Here is a 15272-nt window from a genome sequence, read left to right as displayed (position 1 = left end):
AGGAGCAGTTCATTGAGCAGGTCGAGATGATAGTAAGGAAATGGAAGCACTTTTACTAGCAATCATTATTATATGTTTCTTCCCCATATCACTTCTATAGATGAAAATCCACCTTCTTTCCCTCTTGCCTAACATCTTCCCCCACCCTCCCAACCACCCACTCCTCACTCCCTAAAATATCTGTCTGCACTCTTGAGTCCACTATCTTTTTCTCAGGACAGTTGGTAGCATGTTTCATTATGGATCCTCTGGAATTACAGTTTGTCATTGTTTTGATCAGAATCCTTAAATCTTTCCAAGTTCTTTGGGTTTATATTGTTTTTGTTGTCTATATTATTCTCCTAGTTCTGTTCACTTCACCTCATCAGTTGATTCCCGTGTTTCACTAATAATATCTAGCTTTTATGTGGCACCTCTGTGACAGACACAATACTAAGTGCTTTACAGATATATCTCATTTGAGTCTCACAGCAACCTTATGAAGTAGGTGCTATTGTTATCCCCATTTACAATTGAGGAAACTAAGGCAAACAGTGGTTCAGTGATTTACCAAGGTCACATAGTTGATAAGTGTCTGAGGCTGGAGTTAAAGTTGAACTGAAGTCTTCCTGACTCCAGACCCAAAGCTCTATCTACTCTATCACATTTATCATTTATTATGGCACAATAGTATTCCATCACATTCAAATACTGTAACTTGTTCAGCCATTCCCCAGTTGATGGACACTTCTCCAGTTCCAAGTCTTTGCCCTCACAAAAAGAGCTGCTATCAATATTTTTTTACATATGGATCTTTTTTTTCTTTCTATGATCTTTATTGTAAAATCTGATGGATGTGAGATGTCAGAGTTGTTTTAATTTGCATTTCTGCAATAATGATTTAGAGTATTTTTTCATATGGTATGAATAGCTTGGTTTTCTTTCTTTGAAAATTGCCTGTTCATATTCTTTGATCATTTATCATTTGGGGAATGGCTCTTACAAGTTTAGCACATAATGGGCCCTTAACAAATATTTATTCACTGTTGATTGATTGATTGCATCATTTCCCTAATATATTTTAGAAATGAGACTTTTATCAGAGAAACTTGCTTCAGAGATTTTCCCCCCGTTTACTGGTATATGTCTCTTCTAATTTTAACTGCATTGATTTTGTTTGTGGGAAAACTTTTTAAATTTTAGGTAATCAGAATTTTCTTTTATGTGATCTTTTCTCTGTCTTATTTGGTCATGAACTCTTTGTCCATAGATCTGACAGGTAATTTCTTCCTTGCTCCTCTGATTTGTTGATGAGGTTATCCTTTATTTATGATCTATCACGTACCCCTTTGAAACTTGTCTTGGTATGATGTGAGATGTTGGTCTATACCTATTTTCTGCCAGACTGCTTTTAGTTTTCCCAACAGTTTTTCAAACGTGATTTTTTATATATATATATATATATATTTATTTATATATATATATATATATATGGTACTTAATTTGTTCTACTGCTAACCATAAAGAAAATTCTAAATGGAGCACTTAAGTCACGCAGTGTTCCCTGCTTTTTATTGAAGATGATATGGTATGTAAATATAACATTTTTTCAAATGGCTCTGTCAAACAGTCTTAAATGTAAAGAAAAAATTATAATGGTAAACACAAACAGCAAACCTATATGATTTGCTGACTCTCACATAAAGTGGAATCATACATTTGATTCTCGAGAATCATTAGCAATTTGTCCAAATCAGCTTTGTAACAGAACAATTGGTTGCTAGTAGACCTAATGCTGAATGCACCCAATAACATGAAACAAAACCAGGTTTTTTTTTTTAAAAAATATCTTGTCAGAATTCCTGCAAAATAATCAGGACCCGTTTATGTTCTTGATATTTTGTTCTGGTTATAATTTTTAATATTACCAACTTTCATTAAAAATAGAGAAAACACAGAAATTTGAAGGAGCTAGAGGAAAGTAGAAGTAATATTTAGGACTCTTATTCCAGTGAAATAATTAATGGGCAATTCAAATAACAAATTCCCCTAAGAAAAGAAACACAGGGGCAGCTAGGTGGCACAGTGAATAGAGCATCAGCCCTGGAATCAGGAGGACCTGAGCTCAAATCTGGCTTCAGACACTTGACACACTTGCTAGCTGTGTGACCTTGGGCTAGTCACTTAACCCCAATTGCCCTGCCCTTCCCCCCTCAAAAAAAGAAAAAGAAACCCAATTCTGATGTCAAGTATCTCCAATTTGGTTATACTTTTCAAGATGTTGAAGTACCAGGTGTTTTGTCAACTTTTAAAAAATAATTCATGGTTTAGCAAAATGGCAAAGGAAAATATTTATCTAAAAGTCCTGAATTCGTTAAGCAAAAATGTGTTGTACTGAAAGAATGCCCAAAATACTGGTTTGTGTATGAACAGGATAATTATAGTTGCTATGGAGCATCTTAAAAATGGTTGGTTTAATGTAATATAGTTTTCAACAACAAAAAAATACTGACAGTAGATATTCACATCTTTAGATTCAAAATAAAAATACAATTTTTAAAAACCAAGTTTATTTGGTACCATTATTGATAGGCAGTTTATATATATATATATTTTGCTTTTTGGCAGGGCAATCGGGGTTAAGTGACTTGCCCAAGGTCACACAGCTAGTACATGTGTCAAGTGTCTGAGGCCGGATTTGAACTCAGGTACTCCTGACTCCAGGGCTGGTGCTCTACTCACTGCACCACCTAGCTGCCCCTTGGCAGTTAATATTTTAAAAATTTTTTCATTTTAATTTATTTTATCTTTACATCATTTATTTCTGAATAGAAGCTTCCCCTCTGGACCTCTCCTCAGCAGTACATCCCTTGTAACAAAGGTTTTTTTAAAAAGAAGGCAGGGGGAACATAGTTCAGCCAAACCAACCCACCTATCAACTGAGTGACATTATATGCAGTGTACAATATGTGTGTTTCTCCAACTCTCCAAAGCAGGGAAGTAGATGCATTTTAGCTATTACACAATCATTGGGCATCTATTTTGTGTCCAGTTTTTTGTTATCACAAAAAATGCTGCTTTGAATACTTTGGTGTATATATGAGACCTTTCTTTCTGTCTTTAACTTTCTTGGATATGTGTTTCTAGCACTATGATCTCAAGATTAAAGCGTATGAATATTTTCAAGAGTCAGTCAACAAGCATCTTTTGTAAGAGCTCACCTATCATGTCCCAGGTATTTTACTGTGTCAGCACTGGGATTATTACAAAAGGCAAAAAACAGTCCCTACCCTCAAGAAGCCTACATCTAATGGTGGAGACAGCATATAAATAACTAGGTACATACAGGCTATATATACAGTAATTGAAAAGTAATCTCAGAGGAGAAGACACTAGTATTAACAGAATTAAGAACAAATTAAACACAGTCAAGCAAAACAAATCCATATGGTGACCTTGTCCAAAAAATGCAGGTCTCTTCACCTTCTATCACCTCTGTTGAGGAGACATGGTTAACCAAGGCTTTGATGATAGTTAAGTGTTTCAAATTCGTTTTTCTTTACAGCGTTGTACTTGTATGAATTGTTCTCCCAGTTCTGCTTCAGTTTATGCTACCCAGGATTCTCTGAAATCTTCTTTACATTGTTCATTTATTTTCAGGACCAAATCATTCGCTTGTATTATGAATGCCTGTTCTGATGTTAAAATGTTGGATACTTTCACAAACACAAAGTAGACGTGATAGGAGTTAGTAACAAATAAAGAATGGGAATATATGATGGAGAAAAGAAAAGGTTTTCAGTATATAGAAAGATCTTAAGTGCTTGAATCATTGAGATTCACACCTAAATTATTGATGCTATGTTAGGGACTCATTGGTGACTAATGTTACATACAGTCCGGGTAATAGAAAGTATTAGAATGGCGCGATCTCCTTTGTAGTGGAATGGGTGACTACTGTAGGTTTCCTAGGAGATTCTCTCTTTTGAAAGTTGAAATATCTCATTTCATATCGATAACAACAGTTGTGTCCTTCCACATTCACTGATACTTCTGTCCTTCGTAAATATTTCTTAGAAATCTCAAGTTTAAAATTATATTATGGTTTCTGCCTTCGCTGCTGGCTTGTTCTTTTTTGTGGTGTGTTCTTAATATAAATGTTTTTGTAACAAAAACAAACAAAAACCAAAGCTTAGCAATTTGACAAGTGATTTCAACTGTTTCAGAAAATACTAAGAGCTTACATTTAGTTTATAATGGAAAGCTCTTTCCTTATCATAACTCCCTTAAAAAATAATGTAAGAAAGGCTATCTTAAGCCAAGTCTCATTTTTATGGATGGGGAAACGTAAAGTTTGGGAAAGATGAAGTAACTTTTCTAAGGTTATATAGCAAATAAAGCAATAGAAACAGTACTTAAACCCCAAGTCTTCTATTTCACGTCCAAAGACTTCCACATTTAGAAGAATAAGGAAGGAAGGAGCTCCTGTTCACAAACATCTCATTTGATCCTTACAACCTTGGGAGGTAGGGGTTATTATTTTACAAGAAAACTGAGGCAAAAGTTAAGTAACTTGCTTGGGGTCACATCTTCCTGAGTCCAGGTCCAGTGTTCAATCCATTTCACCACTTAGCTGCTGGCAACACAGAAGCTCATAGGATTTAGGGTTGGAGAGAATCTTGAAGGTTATCATTTATCACAGGAAGAAACTGATGCCCCAAGTCTCACATTTAATGTTAACATTAGAATTCAAAATCAGACTTTTTACACACTCTTCCCTGCCCTCTTATCTTACCCCTACTCCTTTGCAGATATGCTATTGATCAGTTTTGCTGACCTTTAAAACAAATTACTGTACTTTTGGGGAGAGGGAAGGATACAGGAGAAAATTTACGTGATGTAAAAACAAGATATCAAAACTTTATTTTGTTGCCCCAATAAAGTGTACGAACATGGCAGCATGGCAGTCAAAATGATGTCTTCCAGAAGCTGTTGTGTGAAATAGATAAAATAGTACTTTCCAGGAAACAGTCTTATCCAGGAAATCAAGAGCCGGCTTTGTTAGGTGCAGTAAACCAGCTGAACAGTTCTCTGCTGCCAGACTTCTTGACACAAGTGAATCCAGGGATGAATGTTCACTTTATTGCACTCAGTGATTAGGTCAATAGAAAAATGTATAAAGTAACAACAACATTAGAAAGAAAAAACTTAGAACCTAAAAAGTCTTATCAAAGCAATGATAAACAAACCAGTATTCCAGAGTTCAGTGATGAACAATGCCATCCACGTTCTGACAGAGATGTCAGTTTAGGGGGAGCTGGGAGGGAGAGAAAGTAAATACTTAGTAATTGGGGGGGGGGGCGGGACTCAAGCCAGCCAACTTAGTGTTTTTTATGTTACTCATTTACCTGCTTTCATTTTTCACCTGTAGATATATTTGAAAAGTGACCCTCTCTTCAGATATGTCAAAAACAAACAAATCCAAGTCAGGGTCTCGTTCTTCCCGCTCAAGATCTGGATCAAGGTCTCGTTCTCGTTCTTTCTCAAAGTCCCGATCTCGATCTCGATCAGTGTCCCGCTCCAGGAAACGCAGACTGAGGTAAGCAGATTCAAGCATGCATTTGTATCAATATATTGGGCGGGCTGTGCATTTAGGGATCTTTTATTAAATGCCAGTGGTAACTGCCTTTTGTTACCCCTTCCCAAATTCCCTTTTACCAGCTTGTGCATTTTCAGAGCCTTCCGATCTAGAGGAGTTAATTAGATTGGGAAGCCTCATATCTATTGAAATCAAAGGAAAAACAATTTTGAATTGAACTGTTTGTTTCTATTCTTTATTCCTGCCTGTTTTCATTTTGAAATGTTTAAAAGCATAGGGAAAATTTTACTTTTGATTCATTTGTGAATAAGGGCAACCAAGCAAAATAATGGTATAATCAATATTGTAGGGGCAATGTTTCACCTGATTGAAAAAAATTGAGTTTTATATATGTGGAAGTACCCATTTATTTGTACTTGTTTAATATGATAACTAGAAACTAGCCATGTCTGCATATGGTTCTGGTAGGACCTCTAATTGGTGTTACTTTGTTAACCAGCAGATAGTTTTGCTATAGTACATTTCATAGTATCCTGAAATATTAGAGTTGGAACACACCTTAGAGATGATGACCTTTTTCATTTTATGCCTAAGGAAACAGACTCTTCAGAGATGAGGTAACCTTTCTGTAAACTTGGGCAAATGAGAAGAGCCAAGATTGGAAAACTGGTCTCCTTATCCCTAATTAGGAGAAGATGCTGGGCTCTTCCTAATAAACACAAACTTCTTTATAAATGTTTTAAAATCAAGAGCCTTTTATTAATTCAGACTGATATACCTAGTTTGAATTAATGAGCTTTTAACATATGTGTGGACATAATGTCTTGGTCCTTACACATTCTATCTTTTTTCTTGTTTTGAGTCTTTAATTTTCAGGTAATTGCCAGTATTTGAATTTTCCTTTGTGGATAGATAATTTCCTTTGAAAGACACCTCTTCCTGAGCTGCTGACCTAAGACTGAGGAAAAAAAGTCAACTCTTGATAGAAAAGGAGTATAGAAACGTACTTGAGAGTACATCTTAAGTGGATATTGATTTCTTTGGATGTTTGCTGGAAATGCGATGAATGGTTTAAGTTCCTGACTAAAAGGTGTGCTGACTTTGATAGGTTACTAGAGGAAAGAAATGAAGATAAAGATTTTGCTTCTTGAAACCCCATTCAGTTTCATAACTTATCTAGAGTCCATTTTTCCTTAGGTGTATTGGTCATGAAGTTAAAAATATCTTTGGAAAAGGTCACTCATTTCTTTAAGCTGTCATCTTAGTTGTTTTCTTAGCACTCTTGTGCTTTTTAATAGCCCAGTAAATATGACACGTGAATTTTTTTTCTTTCTCACTATTTCACTGAATTCTCAAATGCTTCATCTGAAAAGTTACTGCAAACCTGTGATGGGATATTGTTTTCTGTCATAATTAAAAGAAAATTGCTATTTAATTTTTTCCCTTTGCACTTTGATGTGCAATTTTTAAAAGATTTTACTTGGATTTGATGTGCAGTTTTTTTTTTGTTTGTCTTTTTTTCCGGAATTTGTGAAGCCTTCAAAGCTAGAAACTGAATCAGAGACTCCTACTTAATACTGGATAAGTTTGTCTTTCTAATAAAACACAGGTCATTAGGGGCATTTTCAGCAACTTCTGTCTTTGACCAAGAGCTTTGAATAGTTGTACCCTTTCTCAGCTATGAGACTCTTAAAGGTATACCTTTTTTAATCGTAGTTTGCAGAAGTGAGACTAGAGTAAACATTTTGAAGACATTATACCTTGGCTAAGGGCATGATCCCAGAGTCCTCGTATACACCAGGTTGGTGTTTTCGATGAGCTCTGCACCCTTTGTGACAAGTCAAGGTCCTGGGCAGGTCTTCTTTTCTCCTTGTCTCCTTTGTCTCCTGAAGTCATTTGGCTGTGGTCTTTGCCTAGAAAAGGAAGAGGGGAGAGGTGTTTGTGTCTGTGTCTGTATTTCTGTGTCTGTGTCTCCCCATCCTCTGCAGTGCATCCATTGAGGGTTAAGGTTAGAGTTAGATCTACTCTGTACCATCATACCATGGAAAAAGTAGTCTTGGAGAAGAGAGTACCTATATTTTTTCCTTTTTCTGGAAACAGATGTATTTGCAATTGGATGCTCTGTTTTAAATTCTGGCTCATCTGTTTCATGGTTTTTCTTTTAATTTTCTCTCAACTACAAGGAAAGTATACTGTCCAGATTGTGAGAACATGCCCTTTAACCATCTAATTAGCTGCTGTGAGTGCTATAGAATGGGAGAAAACTGATTGTTTCCTTGTATTTCACAGACTGTATCCTTTTAAAGCGACTTCTCGTAAATAACTTCATTTTGAAGTCTGCAGAGACTCATGTTCGTGCATCTGTACAGTGGCTGCAGGTTTTGGATGCAGTGTGCTACAGGCCCTTCAGTAGTAATTGGTCACAGAGATGTAATAGCCTCCTGAGGATTTGAGCTTGAATCACACCCCCCACTTAGTGCTTTGGGTGGATCATATCCCTCAAGTATAGTTTTTAATCAGGTCAGATTCAGTTTCAGAGCCTGCATCTGCCCTCCCTCCTTTCTTTATGTTGTTGTTTCTGTTTTTACATGAGAAACTTTTAAAGGTAAGTTGTTTTTTTGTACTAATGGCCAGTTAACAATTTGTATTAAGACGTATCTTTGCCAGATCTAAATGCCAAAATAGTTTGATTAGTTAAAGACCTGAGTTTAGGGTGATCAGAATTGTGGGAAACTAAGCCCATCGTGTTTTATTTGGATTTTATTGAGTATAATTATATTGAATATTTGTGCTGCAAAAGTGATAATTTGTTGTTAATTGCTCTCAGTTCCTGAGAGAACATTGGATCTTTGTTAAACATAGTATTTTAAAACAAGAAAACTTCAGCCCGTGAGTGGACAGACTCCTTCCATCTACTCAACTTGAAACCTAAAGTGTATACTCACTCTCGAATTATGTATTACAGTCCCTATGGGAGATTGATGGGGGCTTCTGTCATGGAGCCGTTGGCCCACAGGGGATCCCATGAAAGAGACGTGGGTATCTGGTATCAGGCATTGCTGGCAGGGACAGCTTTACCTGAAGAGGAATATGTAAAAGGGTTTTTAAAAAAATATGCGCAGATTCATATACAGAATAGACCTACCAGCAAACTATATTCAGCATCTTTGTCCTTATATGTGGCAATACACACACACACACATGAAGAAAAAGAAAAAAAACTTTTTGAAAACTTTTCAGTAAATTTGACATTGCTATACAATTTCATCTCTCCATCTAAGTGCTCTCCTACTCCCTTCCCCCATTTTAAAATAAAAACAAATTGGTTCTATTAATAGTCTGAAGTTATTGTTCCTTTTGGAGACTTTGGACTTGAGATTTTATTCTGATAGGAATAGGAATTTTTTTTAATGTTTTATTGATGATCTTGCTGTCACTTCCTGACTACTCGCCCTTGTCCCAGTAGAATCTTTCATTTCAACCAAGAAGTACATTTTTAAAAATTCAGCACATTGGCTCTGACACTTTTCTTCCACTTCTATAGTCTACTACCTAATGTGTCGTGAGGTGAGGAGATAAGTGTCCCCAACAGCCTTATAAAGTCCAGTGTTAATTTTTCCTGTTTAATAGAAAGCATGCCTCTCAGTGGACCAGTCCAAGATTTGTTAGCTTTTAGTCTTTCCCAGAGAAAGCTGAGGGCACTGTGATTTTAAAAGCAAGCTAGAACTACTTCTACCACCACTGCTTCTACCACTACCACAGCTACCACTATTCATCCTTGTCAGATGAAGAGGAATCAGTACTAGAAATCTGGCAAATCGGATCTGTTCTGGTACCCAAAGAGTTCTTTGATACATCTAGAGCCTTATTAGAACAGTGAGTTTTTAGGTTCTCCTGATGTCAAGTGTACTACCTCATGGATACAGTGACCCCTTGTGGTAACATAGGAAGGCCATATTATACAGTGGCAGGGTTTTGATACGAAATGTTACATTCATGGTAAAGTAATATTTTAACATTAGATTTGGCTATCCCTGGATATTTTTTTTAATACTGTGGTTAGAGTGTTTTGCCAATCTAGTTTGGTTTTTTTTTTTTTAATAGATTCTGTTAAATCCTGTAGAATTGGTCCAGATAGACTATAAGATATGGCTTGAGAAGCAAGGAAATTACTACAGCCAGGAAAGGTCTAATACATAGATTCCAGGGTCTAAGGAGCTGTTAAATTGAGGGCACAAATACAAATATTATGGTACTTATCCTCACAAATCATCTTCTATCTCTTTATAATCTGCAGGTTATACATTCTTGGGAATCTGAAATGAGCATGTCCCCAATGCATTTTTTTTAATGGAGGAGCTTTTATTGTTTGCAAATACTGTATGTTAAAACATTTGCTTTATTTAAATTAAGAAATAAATGATAGTGTGATTCTGGAACTGTAGTTTTTCATTTATTGCAGAAGTAAGAAATCTATTTTAACATCTCATCAAATTTGTTGAAATGGGATTTTATGCCTATACGAAGACAAACTTTATTGGTGATTATAGACCATAATAATTCACTCAAGTAGTGAGATGAATTTTTTTTTTTATTTGCTTTTAGCATTGGAAAGCAAATGAACAAGATCCTTGGGATGCAATTATTATCATTCAAGAGTGTCTTTGTCAGAATTTTTAGGAAGATTGTGATGCTTTTTTTCCCCAGTGAAAGTACTTGGATCAAAAAAAAAAAAAAGAAAGTACTTGGATCAAAAATAGAAACTCTTTTCCCTCTTTTCTTCCCTTTTCAGTTCTAGGTCCCGTTCCAGATCATATTCTCCAGCTCATAACAGAGAAAGGAATCATCCAAGAGTATATCAGAACCGAGATTTCCGAGGTCACAACCGAGGCTATAGAAGGCCCTATTATTTCCGCGGTCGCAACAGAGGCTTTTATCCGTGGGGCCAGTATAATCGAGGAGGCTATGGAAACTACCGGTCCAATTGGCAGAATTATCGCCAAGCATATAGTCCTCGACGGGGCCGTTCTCGATCCCGGTCCCCAAAAAGAAGGTCCCCTTCACCCAGGTCTAGGAGCCATTCTAGAAACTCTGATAAGTCTTCCTCTGACAGGTCAAGGCGCTCTTCGTCTTCTCGATCTTCCTCTAACCATAGCCGAGTTGAGTCTTCTAAGCGCAAATCTGTAAAGGAGAAAAAGTCATCTTCCAAAGATAACCGGCCATCACAGACTGCTGGAGATAACCAAGGTGATGATTCCAAGGAGCAGCCTTTCCCTGGAGGTACCTCTCAGGATGCTAAACCATCAGAGAGCTCAAAGCCATGGCCTGAGGCCACTACCTATGGTGCTGGCTCAGCATCAAGAGCTTCTGTGTCTGAGCTGAGCCCCAGAGAGCGTAGCCCTGCCCTCAAAAGTCCTCTCCAATCAGTGGTGGTGAGGCGGCGGTCTCCCCGCCCTAGTCCTGTGCAGAAACCTAGCCCTCCACTCTCAACATCATCTCAGATGGGCTCGGCTCTGCAGAGCAGCACTGGCTTTCAGGCTGGAGCTCACCAAAGCCAATTTGATCATGGTGCTGGGGGCTTGAGCCCATCCAAAAAGAGCCCTGTGGGTAAGAGTCCCCCAGCCATTGGTTCCACATACGGCTCTTCATCCCAAAAGGAGGAAGTATCTGCTCCAGGAGGAGCAGCCTATTCAAAGAGGCAAGTATCTCATTTTTCTTGTCTTATTTTGTGTCATGTGGTATGCCAGCTGGGTGTTGATTTTAATGTGGTGTAAATGCCAAAAAATACTCGTGGTGAAGGAAATAGTGGTTTTGTTTTCCAAGTCAGAATTCTTATTAATGGTAGTGAGGTAGCACTGTTTCCCTGAAACTTTGTTTAGCAGAGTTTTTTAAAAAAAGACAAAAGTCACACAAGGAAAATTTTAGCTTAACTCCAGCTTTCCTACCTTCCTGAATTTGTATTGCAGCATAAAGTTTCTTTAGACTACTCTGCCATGGTGTTTTCACATTTAAATTTGCCTTGGAATCTGCCAGTGTGTCTATAAGCCAGAGAGCAGTAGAGCTTTGTGGGTCAGCCATCAAAGAGTATGGTCTTTGCCAAAGTGAATGACCATTGGAACGGTTAGCATTCACCTGCTAGGACCTACCGTCTACTATGACCGATCTACACCAGCCCATCATTGTGAAGAGCTGCATACCCACACATTCAACTCAGGAGACCTGGGCAAAATGGGGAAGTCCAAGGCTTATGCCCAGGAATGCCTTGTTTTAAAACTGCAAGGTGGGTGTGTATCCCAATAGAAACCCACCAGGCTGCATATTAGGAGAGGACGTGGCAAAATACCCCAGTCTCTCTGCACTAGGGGACACGGTGAGTGGAATGCAGATCTTTGTTTCTTTTTTGTGTGAGTGTATTGGGGTAAAAGGCAACAGGAATAGACCAGTGTTTGTGGCTGTTGGAGAAGTATACTATGCCATTGTCTTCTACTTTGCCTCTCCTAGAAGGTGTCCTTTCCATTGCTCTGCCCTTGAGTCTTTTCTCCCTTGAGAGTATCTTTATAGGTGCTCGGCTTCCCTCTGATTCTTTGTTTTAATTTCACTGCAGTAGATATTCTCTATATTAATTATCCCAATGAAATGGGTCATACCTCCCTTGTTCAGCTCGGTGTTTTAAAAACATAACTGTGTTTTTAAATGATTCACATTTTGCCTTTTACCAATTTACACATGTAGACAGCTATCCTTATTAGAAGAATTGATTATGGTATTCATTTTCCATAAGAAATATCCCACATTAACTAATGTTTTTATTTGTATTTGCAGTAGATGAAATGTTTAGATCTTCTAGGCGACTTGCATCAAATTTGAAGTCGCTTTTGAGACTTTTATTTCCAATGTGTGTTGTGTAAAGCAAAACAATCCAAGCTTGAACATTCTGGTGTATTAACTGCTGAAAGCAGATTTATAAATGACTGAGTGGAGGTGTTGGGTAAGACCTTAATTTTTTTTTCTATAGACTAAGTCTATAGAGGTAAGTAGATTCTTTTAGTACTTTAAAAATGCCCTCTGCTGTTCCCTCTTCACCTTTTTTCCCCTATGCTCCTATGTCCTGTACTTCTTTAGCATTAGGTTCATAAATCTACACAAGAACTATTTAAGAAAATTATTCAAAATTAGCTCAGTTGTAAAACTTTGGTAACTTTGGAATCATAAAGATGTGTTCAGAGAATTTTTTTAAAAGCCTGTACAGAGCAAGTTGCCTAAAAAAATCTCTTTTGTATGTGTGTATTTATGTTTCTGTGAAAAGGTACCTGGAAGAGCAGAAGTCTGAGAATGGAAAAGATAAGGAACAGAAACTAACAAATGTTGATAAGGAAAAAATGAAAGAAAAGGGGAGCTTCTCTGAGTTGGGGTTGGGTGATCCAAAAGCAAAGTCTGACCCATTTGCTCCCAAAGCTGATGCAGAGAAACCTTTTCGGGGCAGCCAGTCCCCCAAGAGATATAAGCTCCGAGATGATTTTGAGAAGAAGATGGCTGAGTTCCACAAAGAGGAAATGGATGAGCAAGACAAGGAGAAGGCGAAGGGCCGGAAGGAGTCTGAGTTTGAGGATGAACCCAAATTTATTTCCAAAGTCATTGCGGGCACCAGCAAAGGCCAGGAGGAGGAGCGGCCTGGCAAGTGGGAAGGCCTGGTGTACGTGCCCACAGGAAAGGAGAAGCAGAGGAAAGCCGAGGAGCTGGAGGATGATGCCTACACTGACCGGCCCAAGAAGGAGGAGCGGGCTCCCACCAAGAGGACCGAGGCCACTGCGCACCGGGGCTTCGTGCCCGAGAAGAACTTCCGGGTGACTGCCTATAAGGCCCTGCCGGAGAAGAGCTCGTCCCCGCCAGCCCCACCATCCAGGAAGGCCACCGCCACCACCCCAGCATCCACCGAGGCCCGTGACAAGTTGGGACCACCCCGAGCTGAGAGCATGCCCCTGGGCAAGTCCTCCTTCTCCATCACCCGGGAGGCCCAGGTCAACGTCCGCATGGACTCCTTCGATGAAGACCTGGCCCGGTGAGAGCAGATGGTGCCCTCTGCTGGGGGGGTGGGGGAGCTCCCGGGCAGCCTCAGGACCTAGAGGGTGCTGCAGTAGCCAAGGTACAAGCATGATGGCTGCATAGAAGTGAGGGGCTGAGGCTGGGGGAAGAAGGGGGTCTGATGTTCCTCCCCAGGCTGGGCATGTTTCTTCAGGGCTGTGCCACTACCTGTGTGCTGAGAGGCTGCCCAAAGAGGGCTTCCCCAGGATGCTGGGCAGTGGGGGCCATGTTTTGAGGCTCCTTTAGACCTTATTAACTGATTTCCAGAGGCTCAGCCGCATATGGGCTGGGCAGGGTTGCTGCAGTGATAGCCTTCAGGCCACACTGATGCAGTTTTTGGGCACTCATGCTCTAGTCATACTAGTTTTGTATGTGCCTTTTTCTTGACAACGCCTCTCCCCTCCTATTCTCCACCCCCCCATCCCCTTTTCTCTTCTAGTCCCAGTGGCTTATTGGCTCAGGAACGCAAACTAAGTCGAGACCTTGTCCATAGTAACAAAAAAGATCAGGAATTCCGTTCCATTTTCCAACATATACAGTCTGCTCAGTCTCAGCGGAGCCCCTCAGAGCTGTTTGCCCAGCACATTGTGACTATTGTTCACCATGTTAAAGGTGAGTCCAAGCCCACCACTTGCCCTCCCTTGCTCTTCCATACCTTCAGCTTCTTCTAAGGACATTTGGAGGAAAAGAGTCTTGGTCTCCTTCCAAGTAGCCAGTCAGACTCTAAAAGGAGAGGGCTCTTTTCTTGTTCTTGATTCCTTGACTGTTCATTCTATTACAAACGTCTTTGAAATCCTTGGCTGGCATGAGAGAATTGCTTCTGCGGCCACCTCACCAGTTCAGCAAATTATGGGGTTTCAAGTGCTAATTACTGGTGTCTGGTGAGAGTGGTTAAACTCCTTTAGTAGGAGCAAGGATATACAATTTAAGTATGAAGGGATTTTTCAGATTTCCTCTACCTTTTCCTCCTAAACTTCTCAAGCTTCTGGTCTATGTGTAGACCTTCTGATTATAGGCTTCTTGTGACAGATCTTAATAATTCGTCTCCCTCTGTCTCCCTAATTTCTGCAATGAGTGTTTTTCTTTGACCACTTGATAAAAATGTCCTTCAGGGATTTTTTTATCTTAAGGCCTGAAACCATTTCCTAGAAATTGGATCAGTTTTTGCCCTTCCTAGGTAATTTAGAGGAGGAGTTTATGTGCTGAAGGAAGAAACCAAAAACGGGAGTGCAGCCATGTGAGGCAGAGCCTGGTCTGGTTCAGACTTGTGGCACATCTGCAAGGGCTTGTTTTAGAAGAAGGAGCCTTTGTGCTTTGGGAAGGGAAGATGTCCCCAAGCCCCCTTCCTTGACTACAGGTGTGTGGGTGGCATCTGCCCCAATGCCTACCTCAGTGCTTTACAAAGACAGTGTTTAATAAATGAGGTTTACATTAACCTCTGGAATTTTTCTATTTGGTATGTTTGCTCTGTGTCAAGATTTAACCTTAAGCCCCCAGGATTGTAGATTTAGAGCTCGTGGGGACTAGAAACCATCTAGTCCAACCCCTTCATTTTACAGATGAGGAAACTAAGGCCCAGGGAGGTGAAAGGACTTGCCCAAAGTCAGAACTA

At 39.2% G+C, this 15272-nt stretch overlaps 1 protein-coding gene across 2 annotated transcripts in view; it reads left to right on the top strand.

The window, feature by feature from the left end:
* THRAP3 (thyroid hormone receptor associated protein 3) overlaps positions 1 to 15272 on the top strand; it is a 76315-nt gene that overhangs the window by 49271 nt on the left and 11772 nt on the right. For both annotated transcript variants that reach the window (XM_036744306.1, XM_036744307.1), the window contains 4 exons: positions 5411 to 5578; positions 10371 to 11276; positions 12885 to 13637; positions 14100 to 14272. In XM_036744306.1, the coding sequence (XP_036600201.1) occupies positions 5442 to 5578; positions 10371 to 11276; positions 12885 to 13637; positions 14100 to 14272 (1969 nt within the window). In that variant the 5' untranslated portion in view covers positions 5411 to 5441. The remainder of the gene's footprint in view (positions 1 to 5410; positions 5579 to 10370; positions 11277 to 12884; positions 13638 to 14099; positions 14273 to 15272) is intronic.

This window comes from Trichosurus vulpecula, chromosome 2 (genome assembly GCF_011100635.1).
Source record: "Trichosurus vulpecula isolate mTriVul1 chromosome 2, mTriVul1.pri, whole genome shotgun sequence".
In the NCBI taxonomy this organism is placed as follows: domain Eukaryota; kingdom Metazoa; phylum Chordata; class Mammalia; order Diprotodontia; family Phalangeridae; genus Trichosurus; species Trichosurus vulpecula.
This window is presented reverse-complemented; position numbering and strand designations above follow the sequence as displayed.